Below are 17,391 nucleotides of genomic sequence, written 5' to 3'. Positions count from 1 at the left end.
TAATAATAATAATAATAGAGTTCAGAGTTCTGAATGCAAGTGTCAAAAACAAAGAGCAATAAGAGGGGAGGGATGACGACTGTACAGACAGAAGAATGGTGCAGAAGTTGAAGAGGACACAGAGCTTGTTCATCTCTGTCACAGTGGAGCCGACCAGATTTGCCCGTGATAAGGCCAGTCATTACTCATTCAGGACCAGCCGTAGCACCTTCACAGACACACACACACACACACACACACACACACACACACACACACACACACACACACACACACACACACACACACACACACACACACACACACACTCGTCTGATTCCTGATACCTGCACCCAGCCATTCACCTTGTATGTGTCTGTAGGGGGCTGAAAACATGTAGAGGTGCAGGAGTGAAGCTGGGTCTAGACATCCGGACAGATTTACAACAGAGGAGACGACAAAAGATTGATAAGAGAGAAGCAGCAGTGACCCCATGAGATCAGTCAAAAGGTGCAAAGTGGCTTCTACCAAAAAGGGTAAATCCATCTTACAAAATGTTATGTCACAATTTAGGTATCGGCAAGAAAAAAACACAACTAATGACTTTGCATAAAAATAAAGAAAATATCTAAAATTGTTCCAATAGCGGATACTAGGTATGGTTGTAACATGTGGCGACACCACTAATTTCACCAATCATAGATGATATGGGAGTCATATGGTTATTTATGTGCGTAACTTCTTTCTCCTTGATCTCACTGGTGGTTGTCTAGGTTCAAAAGAAGTCAAAGTGGCTTTTCTTGGCCAAAACGGAACTGTTTAATACTAATACAATAATACTACTCATGCACATTCACAAACTGTCACATACACACTGCTGAGCATGATTCTTCTTTGCTCCTTTTGTCAGCGTTAAAACCTAGATGGGTAGGAAGATGCATTTTACATCACACATGAAGCCTGTGATACTCCTGTATGGTTTTGATATGGTGTAATTTGTAATAAATAAATGGGTATTTCATATTCAACTTTGCAAACTCAAGTAAAACAACAAAGGTTACAGGGGCTGATGTAAAATAATTTTTTTGCAGACCAAGATAAGACCTTTCTGAGCTTCAATAATCTTGCATATTCAAACTTTGTGATGTATAGTATTGCTGGTCAATAAACAAATGTTGGTGTGCCTTAGTTAGACTGGTTTGCAGTTGCCTGACCGGGTGTATAAGTGGAAAACCCCTAGCCACCTCCCCCACCCCCCCTGCATTAGGCTAGTAATAAGGTTTTATTGTGGCAATATGTTGCAGCCGATAAGCACAAAGGCCAATAATCCTTACAAATATTTGTCCAGGTTTCACAAATGGCTCTGTCGAATAAAGAATTTGTGTACAGTCAGTCTGTTTTATGTTGAGAGTGCATTGTGTCCACAAGCTCACTGGACCATTTGGCAAAGAAGATTTATTAAAAGGCAGGACAAACAGAAAAAGCTTTATTGAGCAACTGGAAATTTTCATTGTTTGGGTTATGTGCGCTTTCCCAGCTTAGATTAACTAGAAGCATGGTTCTGATTCACATTTACTGATATGTGTCCACATTAAACTGTGTTATATACAACTAAAACAAAATGAATAAAGTGTGTTATGTATCAGCATAACTCTATGGTATGGGAGCTGTACAGTCCAGGAGAAGAAGGACTTAGCACGAGTTGTGAGAACAGCGCAGGGGATTGTTGGAAGCTGTATGCAGGATCTAGACTCAATTTATGCAGAACGATTCCAAAGAAGGGTCAGACACATCTCCACTGAACCCACCCACCCAGGCAATGCACTGTTTGGCCCTCTCCCATCAGGTAAATGCTTCAGTAGCATCAAAGCAAAAACAAATAAACTCAGAAACAAAGTCTTCTCAAGAGCTGTGAGAGCAATCACTCCCTGATGGGAGACTGCAGTCCAACGCTTTAGAATCACTCCACTGTTACTAGCCCATCATACGTTACAATCACTTTAATGTTACTGCCTGCTTGCACACTATTATCTCAGAATATTAAAATGCACATTGGTGTAAATGAAGCCTCAAATCATCATTGCACAATAAGCACCTTATTACCTCATTTTCTGTTACCTGCGAATCATGAAGGACAACTAGTTCATACAAACTTTTGAATCTTCAACTTTTTAATTTTTTTTTAATCTTTTAAACGTTATAAAGGGGGGGGGGGGGGCGACAACCCACTGTAACCCTTGTTCATTGCCTGTTTGTTTGTCTTTTTATGTGTACTCATGCCGGAGTGGCCAAAAATAAATCTTTGAATAAATAAAGTTCTATCCTTTAAGATCTGATTTTAAAAACTGGTTTGTAATTATGCCTGCTCTTACTTGTGCAGTTTTCTCTAAGCAGCTCAAACCAAATAATGTGATGTCAAAGCACAAGAAACGTAATTTCTTTGTCTTGTTTTTTGTTATTGTATCTTGAGTTGCTAAAGGGGTCTTTCACATTTCCAGGATTAAAGGACTAATGTCTCAGCAGGATCTGGAAGAACTAATCAATGAATTAATTTTCAGTTATATTCATTACTGCAACAATGTTTTTCCAAGTCTGCCTAAAAAGTGGATCAGACAGCTGCAGCTGATCCAGAACACTGCTGCCCGTGTCCTCACTAAGACTAAGAAAGTAGAGCACATCACCCCAGGTTTAAAGTCTTTACACTGGCTCCCTATATCTCAGGGAATAGACTTTAAAGTCCTTCTGTTAGTCTACAAATCTCTGAATGGCCTAGCACCTAAATACTTGTTATCATTGTATCAACCCTCCAGACCACTAAGGTCTTCTGGCTCCAGCCTTCTCTGTATATCCAGAACCAGAACCAAACATGGAGAAGCAGCATTTACTTTCCTATGCTCCTCTTATCTGGAACAAACTTCCAGAAAACTGTAAAAGGTTTAAATCAAGATTAAAAGCACATTTGTTTAGGATTGCCTGAGACTGTTCTAGTTAAACTGTTTTACTGAAAGATCATTAGCTCAACTTTGTAGTCCAACTGTTTTTAATGTTTGCTTGTAGTTTCTATTTTCCCATGTTTTATTTTGTTTCTACATTTTATTCCAACTTGCTTTTATTCTGTTTTATTTTCCTATATTTTAATCATGTAAAGCACTTTGCATTGTCTTTGTACTGAAATGTGCTATACATATACATTTGCCTTGCCTTGCCTTTCATGGCCCTGCACATAATATATAGGAGTAGGGGCTAAAGCTGGGAAGAAGGCATACCAATCACACCCAGGTTCAATGATTTTTGCTGGGTGATGTAAAATAATGTTTAGACTGCAGTTCTAAGGAAGAGTTCGTCTGTCTGACTGAAGAATGTTCTATTCACTAATAAATAAGAAAACCACAAAGACAGTGTTGGTTAGAAGGAGGGGGCTGATAATATCACTATCACAATTTACGAAAGTAACATCCTGTTTGACTAAAGAATGTACAGATATTCCCCACTAACTAAATAAACGCCTTATAGTGACTTTTCAACTGTGACGAACACGTCCAGTCTGCGGGAAAAGACAGACGGTCTGGCAGACAACACGCAGCAGCAGCGGGGGTTAACACTGCAGTTTCCCCGATGAGACCAGCCTGTCAGCGGGTCTCTGCTGCTCCCGACAAGTCCCAGCAGAATTAAAATTGGCTCATAATCCTGATGAACTGACTAGACAGATGACGTTTGGAGGTGTACTGTCTTGCCTAAAAACATATTAGAATAACTTTTTGTGATAAATTCAAGTTATAAATCGCTAGGTTTGTAAACTCCTCATCTCCTTACTTTTACTTACTCCCCCCTTGTGGCGGACAGTTTTTCTTGCTGCATACAACATTGCCTCCTCAACAAGCACCAGGAAAGCAGAGAAGTACTGGGTGGCTTGAGGGACCAAAGACCCAGGAAAGTGAAATTAGCCAGGTAAATGTGGATGGAAACGCTACCCGGGATTTGAAAAGCCCCAGGCTTTTCAGTGGCAAAGGAAAAGGGGCTATAGGTCAAAATCAACCAGCCGTGGGCAGATGTTTTGGTTTAAATAGCTCCCTGAGCGACTCCTAAAAATATGCTTTCAAAGAGCCTTATCCAGGTATTTGTGAAGAAAATATATGTAAACAGTGTTAGAATGAAACTGGCCAATCTAAATGTGTGTGTGTGTGTATCGTTAGCAAAAGTGACGAGCAGGTAACACATTAGGGTGACGGACCAACCTGTCCAGCTAAACCAGCTCATTGAATCTACTGTGAAAAACAACATCATAAGTTACATAGGAACATAAGTTCTCATGGTACCAGAGAATATGACTGCATGTGAGTGTGACAATAATTAACGTGTCAAAATCAAACGAGTTCCCAGACTGCGAACACCCCCCTTGCGGAAACAGTTAGGCACACCCAAAAGTTCCAAGTAGTCTTAGTATTATGATCTCAATACACATAGGTTAAATGCAGTATTTAGTCTGAGTCAAACAAATTGCAAAATGGGTTGGATAATTGGGAATTGTTTAGACAACCGTGGCAAACAATACGAAAAATCAAACCTGTGTGTGCACAGAAAAGGATGCACTTATTAACTAACAATAATTCAGATTAGCAGTAAATAAACCGGACTGATGATACGACAGGCTTAAATTTGTTTATTGTAAGAAACCATTCATTTTTGGAAGCTTTGAAGCTGTAAAATGATATAGGAGTAAACAGTCAATATTAAATACTGATTTGCCCAGATATTATGATTAAAGAAAGGTGCATGACTAACTGTGAATTATTAATATGTCAAATTCCCTCATTGTAGATTCCAGGGTGGTAAACCACAGGTGTATATTATTCTTAGAACAACATAGAAAAGAAACAAAGCAGAGATTCTAACACTATTGTGAGCCTTAAATCAATTCAAAAAGGGAGAATGCAAAATTGCTAATAACACTGATTAATTATGGCTTGTACAGCACTTGATCAAGTCTGACGACTCCAAGGCACTTTACACTGCAGTCAGTCATTCACACCCTGACAATGATGAGCTCTGTTAGAAGCCACAGCTGCCCTCTGACCATCGGCAGCAGGCATGTAGAATATCAATGCAAGGACAGTCAAAGCTGGGGAATGAACCAGCAACCCACCAGTTACAGAACGAAATCCCTAATGCTTGCGCCGCCACAAACCAGTAAATACCTTTAAAATAAGAGAAATATAGGTTTTGACAACCAATATGTAAATTGACTATTGGCAACATTTTATAGGTTTTATCACCAAATCGCATTCCTTTATTCTGTGGCAAAATTTATGACAGCTGAAAAGGAAATTTAGTGCAAAAAAACAATTGTTGGGTTAAACAACAGGGGACGGAAGCTTTTACAGTGTACTTCATTTTTATACAAACTATTCTCTACAGTAATTGTAAAAGCAACTTGAGAATATGTTTAATTAAAGCTAGTTTAATTAATTTGCCAGCTAAATCGATGAGATCATTATGAAGTGAAATGAATCACTAAGCTGAAAAAAAATATGTAACATCCTTCAATCAAACTCAAAACCACGCCTATATTTCACACCTGTCAAAAAGTGACAGCCGGAAGTCCCGCCTTCCACTTCCGGCGGAAGTCCCGCCTTCCTTAACCGGATGTTACGTCACGTCCTTAACCGGAAACCCCACCTTCTACTGTAACCGGATGTTACGTCACATCCTTATCCGGAAACCCCACCTTCTACTGTAACCGGATGTTCCGCTTTCTACCTCCAGGGGTCGCTGTCCCGGCCCTCGGAAACCCCCTCCCTTCGACCGCGCTTAAAATATTATTTTTATTTATTATATCAATTATCATTATATGTTTTTTAAATCATTTTAATTATGTAATTAATTTATGTAATATCTCGATGGTTAGGAAATGTGTTTTTCTGGGGTTTTCTTATAACTAAACGGTATGATGGAATGCTTTTTGACAACTCTTGTTTTATCCGTGTGTGTGTGTGTGTGTGTGTGTGTGTGTGTGTTTTACTCAGAATATAAAACTTTCACATTGCAGTATTTCATACTGCAGTATTTAGGCACATTTGTCCCTCCATACAGCAAGTCTCCGTTATGGCACATCCAACTCTCCATACATCCCAGTCTCCGCGCCGCTCTGCTAATAACAGCAGCAAGATAGTTTTTTTTTTTTTTTTTTCTTTACTTTCTCGCTCTAAGCAGTCGGTAAGCTCTTAACTTAAACAAAAACAAGCATTTTACAGAGCGGACCAGCTTTAAGGCACATCTAAAAAGCAGAGAAACCCGATCTTAACTTAAAAGCATTTTACAGAGCGGACCAGATTCTACGCGGCACATCTAAAAAGCAGAGAAACCCGATCTTAACTTAAAAGCATTTTACAGAGCGGACCAGATTCTACGCGGCACAGCTAAAAAGCAGAGAAACCCGATCTTAACTTAAAAGCATTTTACAGAGCGGAGCAGATTCTACGCGGCACAGCTAAAAAGCAGAGAAATCCGACAGCTCTCCGCAAGACGCTGAATTGAATGTGAGCGGTTCAGCTGGTCTGTTAGGGGAGGAGTTTTGCTCCGCTAGCCCGCACCGCTAGTTCCAGACACCGCTGCATCTTTTGCAATCCACATCAGATCAGAGTTTTATTCGATCAGACTTTCGAGACGGCGTGGTCAGTTTAAACCCAGCATGATCCTTCCTGTCTGTAGAATTCAAAGGATGGTTTTCCGCCCCACACAGAGCAAGTGTTGTAACAAGCACCGTTATGTAACAAGCACCGTTTCGGGTGGCGAGACGGGCGGGGACCGTGACGTGAAAGGATTGCGCCTTTTCCAATCAACATTGCCAGGAAGCGCCTTATTCAGACAAATTTTAAACCCAGCCCTAAAATCGATAGGGTTAGGGGCGTGCCAGTGGTCGAATTTGACCCATTTTCCTGGTTCCATTCCAAGCATGTATGCAATTGGAGCGGGAAAACGTAGGTGGTTCTGAGCTCCGGCTTGAAATTGGAGTATATTGGCCGTTCGGTTGACTTTGAAATAAATATCAGAATCTATCTTTCTCAGATGGGCTTCAATCTCTGTGATAAGCTGATTCAAATTACTGTAGTAACCGTTTCCAATCTGTACGCGCTGGAATTTTTCCTCATCCGCTTTCCGCCATTCAAAATAAGCATTTTCTGAGGGGACGTTATGCCATGTGTGAGGGTATGAAACCTCCGTTAAAGCCACCTGCCAGTGACCTTGTAAATTAATAGGTTCGGCTAAATCCACCCGGAAACTAGATATGCTATTATCCTTAAAAACATCAACGCTTGCATTGGATGGTAGCGTCAGATGAAACCCTTGGTCCTCGGCCATACGATCCATGGTGCAATCTCAACCCTCCGGAGAGCAGCATCTTGCTTTATACATCACGCAGGTCATCGGCTTTCACCCAGGTGTTGAATTTCTCAGGCCAATTTTTCCATCGTACTAAGACCTGTCTGACCCCCCGAACGGTGCGTTTGCCCAATATTTCACCCACTTGATACATTTTGTTTTTCGACATTTTTACCTTTTGAAGCTCCTCCGTGTAAAAAGAACCTCGGACGGGTTTCTCCGTCTAAATCTTTCAGCTTGAATACGGGAGGCGATCGTTGTAACGCTTCTGTAACTGTAAAGATTTCATCCGTGAAACTCTGTTCATATTTTTTGTCAAACACTCCACGCACTTTCGATATTCTGACATGATCACCCTGCTTAAACGCCATCTTGAGTTTTGTGCAGCGTTTGGAATTGGTCCCGTACAAATTTTGAAACACCTGAAAAACGTTAGTAGCAATGACTTCCACAGGGGCCATTTTAATACTCGAATGATAGCTGTGGTTGTAACTTTTGACCAGATCCTGAAGCACGTTTACATAGCGGAGAGTGTTGTTTGCTGTGAAATATCTCCACATTCTTGATTTTAACGTACGATTAAACCTCTCAACCACCGAGGCTTTTATTTCACTAGCTGTGGAAAAATGTTCAATTCCGTTTTTATCCATTAACGCTCTGAATGATTTGTTGAAAAATTCTTTACCGTCATCAGTTTGAAGTTTCTTTGGAACCCCGCTCTCCCTTAAAACAGACTCGAAAGCTGTTACGACATCGGACGCTGTTTTCCTTTTTAAAACTCTGACGTAGGCTCTTTTGGAGAATACGTCAATAACGGTTAATAAATAATTGTAGCCGTCGTTTTCTTTGGATAAACTCTGCATATCACAAAGATCTGCTTGAAACTGTTTTAGAGGTCTGGTGACGAACACTCTATTTCTAGGAAATCTTATTCTCGCTGGTTTATGTAAAGAATATGCATCTTGTTCTGATAAAAAGTCTCGAACCTTTTCAATTGGGACCTTCTTACCAGTTTCACTTTCCATACCCCTCTGTAATCTATCTACTCCGCCAAAAGAACCAGGGTGGGCAGGTGTGTAATATACACGTTTCATTAACTTTTCTTCAGCCATACCTTACCACATACATGTAGTGATGCTAAATGAAGGAGAAGACGTCTGTATTCAGGGTTTATATATTTTTTTATTAACATAATCAGGAAAGAAATTACATTCATTTATTATACCACTAAGTAATTGTAAAAAAAAAAAAAAACATTTTTATATACATAAAGAAAAGATGTAGAAAATAAAACAGACACTCTTTTTTAATACGATGTCACTAACTAGTTTAATATATAAAAAGACATGAGAAAACATGTATGCATTGGTTTCAAGACCCTCGCCAGTAGTCTGTGATGGCATCAAGTTGTTCTTTTAGTTCACAGTTTTCTTCAACCAGCCGATCATACCCGCCATATATTGTATTAAATACACGCTTCACCATCGTTAATTCATACAGATACGCTTGTATGACAGCATTAACAGCCTCGTTGTCATGATGGATGTTGCGAGCGGCTAGAAACTGTTGAACTGCATCCATGAAACGTTCGTTATAAAGTACTCGCAATATACCATAGTAGTTATGTTCGTAGAGCTCGTTCTCAAGCAGCTTCAAGCGTCCATGCTCTTTTTGACTAGGACGGTTATTAACGCTTCCGTAACACATTTCGTGCATGTATTGTCTGATCGCAGCGGTCAAAAGGCGATACAGCACAGTTTTCACCGCTTTGATGAAACCGAAGCGAATCCACCCATCGTTTTCATCTGCGCCGCTCTCATCGTCTGGCAGGGTGTCCGCAGGTGGCGACGGGGGTGCCGAGGCCGATTCCCTCTGACTCTCAAGGGCTTGCGTGTCCGCAGGTGGCGACGGGGGTGCCGAGGCCGATTCCCTCTGACTCTCAAGGGCTTGCGTGTCCGCAGGTGGCGACGGGGGTGCCGAGGCCGATTCCCTCTGACTCTCAAGGGCTTGCGTGTCCGCAGGTGGCGACGGGGGTGCCGAGGCCGATTCCCTCTGACTCTCAAGGGCTTGCTCCATCGGGGGTGTCGGATCTCCATGGCCACAGGGCAGGTCTTGGGAAAGCGGTGGGGAGGCAGGAAGATTCACCACTGGTGAATCTTCATCCACGGTCGCCATCTGAGGTAGCGAGGGAGTAAACACGGAATTGTCACTCCTTAAAACAAAGATCTCTTGGTATAGGTCGAGGCCTTCAGGGCGAGATCCGGACCACTTCATGGTGTTTCTCTTGGTGAGGCTGCGGTTGAACGAGAGGGGTACAGCTCCGGGGGCAATTTGTCGTCGTCCAGGGACCCGTGCTATTTATATACAGAGAAGGGCGTGGTTAACGTTGAAGGGGTGGTATTGGCAGTTGTGAGGGGTGGGTCTAAAATGCAAGCGCTTTCTTGACCCCCAAAATGTCCTTCCAGTTGCGGCAATCGCGAAAAAGCGTTGAAATCTGGTCTGATATTGCAATCATCTTATCACGCCAGGCATCAAAGGGAATGGCTAGCAATGTCCTGAAGACTCCACATTGAGAATTATAATAATCCAGCATGAACATAACCGTCTGTGTTTTATCTTGAGCCTTTTTGAGACTTGCACGGAAAAACCATCGACCGCTAACCCCCGTCTTCGACTGCCAAGTAGCTGAGAAGATCCTATTTCCTGAATCATTGTCAATTTCATTCAGGTCGGTCAGCACTCGTTTGCAGCGCTTAGCGGAGGGTGAATCATTGATTCCTTCCTCGACTTGTTGACGTGGCCGTTTGCTCCGTTTGGCGGGGGGTGAATCCTTGATTCCATCCTCGACTTGTTGACGTGGCTGTTTGCTCCGTTTGGCGGGGGGTGAATCCTTGATTCCATCCTCGACTTGTTGACGTGGCCGTTTAGCGGGGGGTGAATCCTTGATTCCATCCTCGACTTGTTGTCTCACAGAGGGCCCTGCTGGAATAGGTTCTTGGGGGTTTAGTCGGATGAAGCTAGTTTTTCGTCTAACTGAAGGGCCTGCTGCTGGATTCGCTTCTTCAGGGGCTAGTTTGCGAAGCATGACGAGTTTCAGAACAGCCCAATCGTTTGATGTCAGCATGCCCAAGGAGTTGATAGTATGCAGCTCGTCACCTTCATCATCCAATTGAAAGAGGTACATTTCCCCGGTTTCATATTTGAAGACGTACCCCCATTTACCCGCGGGCTCCATAGGGCTCCAAAGACCATTGTTCTTGCAGACGCTGGCTCGGAGGCATCTGAGTTCTGCATAAAAACAGCGTGGCCTTGTGAGGGGTATGCTGAGCTTGCCAAAAATCGCTCTGATCATGCCAGATAGTGACGGGTGTCTCAGCAATGATGGGTTCAATGCTGGTTCTTCCTGACGCCATGTTGAAAAGGATTCAATCACTATTGAGGCTTGAGAGAGGGCCTGATATTATGACAACCGGGGCTGGGGTGAAGGCGGTGCGTGTGAACTCCGGATGTGGGGGGTGGGTGTGAACTCCGGATGTGGGGGGTGGGTGTGAACTCCGGATGTGGGGGTGGGTGGGTGAACTCCGGATGTGGGGGTGGGTGGGTGAACTCCGGATGTGGGGGGCAGTTTTTTTTTTTTTTTTTTTTTTTTTTTTTTTTTTCCCGAGGGCCGGGACAGCGACCCCTGGAGGTAGAAAGCGGAACATCCGGTTACAGTAGAAGGTGGGACATCCGGATAAGGATGTGACGTAACATCCGGTTACAGTAGAAGGTGGGGTTTCCGGTTAAGGACGTGACGTAACATCCGGTTACAGTAGAAGGTGGGACATCCGGATAAGGATGTGACGTAACATCCGGTTACAGTAGAAGGTGGGGTTTCCGGTTAAGGACGTGACGTAACATCCGGTTAAGGAAGGCGGGACTTCCGCCGGAAGTGGAAGGCGGGACTTCCGGCTGTCACTTTTTGACAGGTGTGAAATATAGGCGTGGTTTTGAGTTTGATTGAAGGATGTTACATATTTTTTTAGCTGAAGAAATGTTTTCCTATGCTAAAAATAGCAACTCTGGCTTGTATCAGAATGTATTTTTTTATCAAAAGACACTAAACATAATACTTTACTAGGTAAATTAAGAGGGGAAATCACATACAGACACTGGGTACATGTTAACTATTAGTATATGGATTAGTATGTATTTTTTTCTATTAAACTAAAAAATACATACAAATCCATATCATTATTTGTAGAGGGGCGTACATTTGATTAGTTATGTTTGTGCAAATTAAGGGAGGGATAAGAAAGGTATATATTAATAGGGTTCACCTGCATTTCAATAGGTTTAATAAAAAATACCTACCAAGAGTTAACCTGCCTAATGCCCAATTCTTAGCTTATGCAGCACAGATTTTTGTGACTGTGTTGCTGTGCGTGCCGACAGGGACAATAACACTCTCATTCAAACGGTGGTGCCAAACATAGCAAATAAAGAACATTAAGGGTCAACTCATGAGCTGAAGAACATAAACAAAAGCTTGTTTTAATATAGGGAGGAACGTTCTGCTGTTTACCCAGAGTTGATAATTTATCTCTAAGGAACAGGGATAAAAAAACAACAACTGTGCTTTGATATTCTGCTGAGAAACCACTTTATTCTTTCTTTTCTGTTCTTTTCCTCCTCTGAGTAGACAGTATATATAAAGCAGTGAATTATTGCACCCTATGAAGCTTAAGTAAAAACTGTATGTCTCTGAGTGGAACACTGTTGTTCAGTTGGGCTAAAAATATGATGAATAGGAATGCATGCTTGTCTGCGAGGTGCAAGCGCCCCACATAACTTAATGCTACACCTAGCCTTCAGTGACCCACCTCATGTATCATATTTGCAAATATTTATTTGTTTCTTTGGATTTTATTTTTATAAATCAGGAAAAAAAAACAATATGAATGGTGCAAAGTCAAAAGATATGTGGACTAAATTCAGAAAATTATTGAATCAGACAAAGCATTTCTAAAGAACAAACAAAGTTTGAGCTCTGTCATGTATTTTCAGTGTATCTTAATGAAATACGTAACTGGGCTAGTTATGCATTACTGGGTCTGGGATCTGTTTGTTGCATCAGCTAAACATATTTCAGGCAGAGAATAACATCCTTTCTAAAAAAGAAACAGTGTGCTGGTTTCTGGCCTCCAGGTAGCCACTGTGTTAGTGTGTGACTCTGTGTGTCTGCTAATGTAGGCGCTGGATCCTAATGTAAGTCAGTGGAGCATGGAAAGCACACACACACACACACACACACACACACACACACACACACACACACACACACACACACACACACACACACACACACACACACACACACACACACACACACACTTTCTGGGGCAGCGTAAATTCACCCATACAGAAAAAGGACAGAAAACAAGAACATTGCAAGTGGAAACCAGAATGAGCTATGTTTATCACACACATTCTTAATGCTTTCTTAGCTTATGCAACAACGCAAAGGAATATAATGCTACCACAGAGCTCATAATCAATAACACCAAATACACTGCATTTTTATCCTGACGCATAGAGTTGTGCACATCAACACTGCCATTGAATGTTCTGGATGTGCTTGGTGCCTTTCAGCTAAAGATTTATTTCTGTATAGAACTATTTTAAGTGCTGTTATTGATCAGTCTGTTTGCAACCACCAGAGAGTGAGATGGGTCGGAGTGACAATCTACAGATACAGGGATAAGTGCCACATTTGTCATGACATGGATGACTGACATCATAAAATGGTGAATTTTGAGATAAGTTGTGCATGTTTAAGCCCCCAATCCTCTTTGGAGAGAAATTACTGAGAGTGAAGGCTGAAGGTAGAGCAGCAAAACAATCCGTATCATTTAAATGCCTTAACCTTGTTTTTTTTCTTTTAACTGGGGATCACTTTTAACATCAGAGATGAAGGTTTAAAACTGAAGCTTCTCTTTTCCCAGCTGAATCCATTATGAGAAAGAAAACTCCGGCAAATCCATAAAAAGACCAATTATTATATAACATCTATTTAGGAGTGTTCTGAGGGTATACTTGTATGTATTATTTGATCTCAGTGCGTCAGCATGTTTGGCTGTCCTCAGTGGTCTCAGCTGCCTGTAATTAGAGTGTACGCACTGAGTGTAAGAATAGTGATCCCATAGGGACTTAAGTGACAGTGTTGAATTGGCACAAAGACCCTTTATATTCCCACACATGCAAAATTACAAAAACACCCATTATTTTACATGGGTTCTTGCATATGCTATTACAAATAAAATATTACTTATACTGCACTTATCCTAATTAAGTAGAAAATGTGCCTTAAAACACAGGACAGTGCATTAAAATTTTTTTTTAAATGCACAATAAAAAGAGGAGACAATTTACCTAATTGCCATTAACTTTAAGCATCGTGTCTGCCTTCCTAGACTATTGATATGGCAGTGTAACTTACCAACAAAAAACAAATGTACTGCTAAATACAATACTATCCTTTCAGTCTCATTTGGGTTGTGCAGTAAATTGTAACAGCATATACAGGGGCATGCAAAATGATCAACTGGCACCACGTTGTTCAATATACTAGAAAACTATGAATCTGCTGCAACTTTAAACCCAACGTTGTCCAAATGAGTTGAATCTGTGTTGTGATTATGTCTGAGGTGTGTACCTCCTGGATATCAGATTTAATTTCTTTGTAGTTACACCTATTTTGTAGAAGATATACAAGTATAAACCGCACTGTACATATAAACAGCCACTGCACTATGTTGACAGACCAGCTTATATGCTCTATTACCAATACACAAGTATATTCTCACACTAATCTGTTAATTTTATACCTTGTTAAAATAACCAATGCATCTCTTTGATTGCATAAGGTATACTTATATAAGTCTACTTTATCAAAACAAGACTAAATCGTTTCCACAAAAAAAAACCTTTAGAAAACAGCTGTTAATTCTAGAAAGTAACTGTTTTTTCTAAGCCATTGCACGCACTTTTGAAGTGGTCTTGCATAAGGAAAAGTAGATTTATTTTTTTTTGGCCCCATGTGCTAAATAGGTGTTTTAGTTTGTTTTTCGTTTGAGTTAAGCATAAATATTTATAATCTATGGAAGATAGTGGACGATGTGTTATGGACAGGGAGATGCATTACCAACTGGCAAGGAGGCAGCCCAGTGCTCAATCTGATCAAGTAAGTAGGTAAAGAATGTCATGTGTTTCAGTAGCAAAATTAGCTGAACACAATTTAATTGTTTTTTTTTCTGTTAATGTTTCTTCCTTGTGTTCCTATCCCCTCAGCCAATCACTGAAAAGCAGTGTGTTCACTCAATTCTAGTCCTACTCACAGCTGATGAGTAGGGCTAGAGAAACCCCAGGCTGGCCTTTAGTAAAACTACCCCTGAAACACTAGCGAGCGGGTGGAGCCGAATGATGCGCGGCCAAACCAAGTCGGTGGAAATGGGGCTATGCTGATGGGAATGGTGGAAAACTATCTTCATATTGGCCTGAATAAAGTCCCCAGCAACAATAAAATTGCCCTCTGCTTGGTGTTAGCACTGGTGGCGATTTAAACAGCAGTGATGATGATGGTGGTAAATTCCCTGGACAGATTGGTCTACATTTAATACTTAAAAACTCAATGTCCAGAGAGCAATAACTTGAGACAACCTTAGCATTGTTACACCAGTAGACACAAACACGCTCTCCTCTGGTTTTATCATGGAGAGCACAGCTCCTGTTCAACCAGTTAATTTGTTAACCCCTCGACCGACGTCATCAGGAAGAGGAGAGTTTAGCCTTGTCTCTATTAGAATTATGGCACAGCAGTTTCTTATCTCACCATTTGCAGTCAAATTGTACTTCAAGCAAGGATGGGCACCGAATTCGGTACTTTTATAGGTACCGACAGAATCCCGTCGGTACAACCGGGTACAGATTTGTGTAAAATCAAACGGTACCATGTTTCGGTACCTAAACACATCACTGTGACACTGATGGAGTGGAAGACTGGGGTATTTTCCATGCCAAACATGAACACAGCATTGCACACACAAGAGCGTAATGACATCAGTTGCCGCTGGTTCAGTCAACAAAGCAAGCATGGCTAATAGAAAGCTCTAGAAAGTATGGCTCCGCTTTTCAAAATGCGCTGCAGATTTTGTTTGCTGCAATAATTGTGAGGTGAAGTGCAAGGTCACTGGCGGGTATACTTCTAATCCAAGGAAGCACCTGGTCACTGCTGCCAAATTAGTGATTTTCTTGATATATTTAGTGCCTTTTGAGACCCATCCTGCAACCTTTTTCTAAAAAATTGACCAGCGAAAAATCTAGCGACTTTCTCCTGTTACTGGTGACTTTCCGTGAAAGTAAATTGTTCTGGAAATATTGTATTGGGAGAACAGTGAGTGCAGCTGTAAGCCCGTTCCAACTTCTCCAAGCCCTGTCTCACAGACAGACAGCTGCTGCTGCCTTGTCTTTAAACCTGTACACCTGTAGTCATAGCAAAGAGTGCAGAGGAGAGCCTCTGTTCCCTCATTGCAAATGTATCCTGCCCTGTTTTTCAAAGCTGGATAAAATATAATAATTTTTATTTAGTTTTTCTTCTTCTCAGAAACTGGTGAACTAAAATAATTCCTTACATTTTATCCAAACACAGCTTCAACCCCTAATTCATCTGGTCCACCCTCTGATAACAGCAGTATTTGTAAAAAATAGTTTTAAGTGCTGTGGATTCAGGCAATGTTTTAAAATTAAAAATTATTTAGTAAGGTTCATTTCAAGATCCAAACAAGTTTATATATTAAGAAACAAGTACCGTATTTTCCGGACTATAAGTCGCTCCGGAGTACAAGTCGCACCAGCCAGAAAATGCATAATAAAGAAGGAAAAAATATATATAAGTCGCACTGGAGTATTTGATAATATACAACATCAAGAACAGACATGTCATCTTGAAAGGCAATTTTAAATAAAAATAGAATGGAGGCAACAACAGTCTGAATGTTTCCCACAGCGCTATCTTGGCGACTCACGCTACCGCCTCGCCAACATTCCAAAAAAAAAAACAAACAAAAAAAACCTATGTCGATATGCTTGCATGTTTATTTGACGGTAACAGGCTTTTTTTTGTTGTTGTTGCTTTCGCACGTGCATATAGTGAAATAGCAGGCGCTCCGCTCCACCGGTCGTCCGCGCTCTTCTACACTGCAACCCCCGCGCTCGTCCACGCAAAGCATGTCTTCTTCCCCCCGCTCCGCGCAAAGCTTGTCTTCTTTTTGGTGTGAAAATAACAGGTGTAATGATATACCGATAAAAAAAATTTGTAATAATTTCACACATAAGTCGCTCCAGAGTATAAGTCGCACCCCCGGCCAAACTATGAAAAAAAGTATGACTTATAGTCCGGAAAATACGGTATGTTAAATTGAAAAAAATGTGAGGTTTTACTCATAAACTAACATTTATTACTACATAAACACAAAAAGTACCACAAATAGTTACCATTAAGTACCGGTGTTGATTCCCAGGTACCAGGTATTGGTACTGCATCGGTTCAAATGTGAAAGGTACCCATGCCTAGCTTCAAGTAATCCACTTTGTTCTCCAGGGAGTGAACGTTAGCGAGCAAGATGGATGGAAGCGGCATTCTGCAAGGGTTAGTATTTAGCTTAGTCGTTAGACCTCCCTAAGTTTCAGCCTATGCTGGTGGGAGCTCCCAATGCGTCATCATCTGCTGGGTTTCACTGGTATGGTAGTGCGAAGCTGCTCAGAGTGTGCAGAGTTGGAATGTTCACTGTCGTTGATATGGAGGATATACGTAGTTCTAGGATAAACTGCCGATTGTAAGCTAGTCTACCATTATTACACTGAATGTTCGGTGCTAAACTAGATGGTATGGATTCCTTTTTTGCCGTTAAATGGCCAGTGTTCTCAGGAGCCATTGCAGCTGCAGTCGAGCAGGGCACTGATGTTATACATCATATATCACAACATATGTTGACA

At 41.3% G+C, this 17,391-nt stretch overlaps 2 protein-coding genes across 4 annotated transcripts in view; both read right to left on the bottom strand.

Annotated features, from left to right (window-relative positions):
- Positions 1-17,391, bottom strand: part of kcnd3 (potassium voltage-gated channel, Shal-related subfamily, member 3) — a 142,373-nt gene that overhangs the window by 74,725 nt on the left and 50,257 nt on the right. The gene's annotated exons all lie outside the window — the stretch shown is intronic.
- LOC118563483 (protein IQ-DOMAIN 14-like) lies at positions 8,714-9,664 on the bottom strand. The gene is made up of 2 exons (XM_036138518.1): positions 9,410-9,664; positions 8,714-9,349 (listed from the first exon to the last, which is right to left on the bottom strand). Exons 1-2 carry the CDS (start codon positions 9,631-9,633, stop codon positions 8,731-8,733), a joined length of 843 nt encoding a protein of 280 aa, XP_035994411.1. The 5' UTR covers positions 9,634-9,664; the 3' UTR covers positions 8,714-8,730.

The sequence above is a fragment of the Fundulus heteroclitus genome, chromosome 1 (assembly GCF_011125445.2).
Source record: "Fundulus heteroclitus isolate FHET01 chromosome 1, MU-UCD_Fhet_4.1, whole genome shotgun sequence".
Classification (NCBI taxonomy): domain Eukaryota; kingdom Metazoa; phylum Chordata; class Actinopteri; order Cyprinodontiformes; family Fundulidae; genus Fundulus; species Fundulus heteroclitus.
The sequence above is the reverse complement of the archived record's forward strand: the minus strand, read 5'-3'. Positions and strand labels throughout refer to the sequence as shown.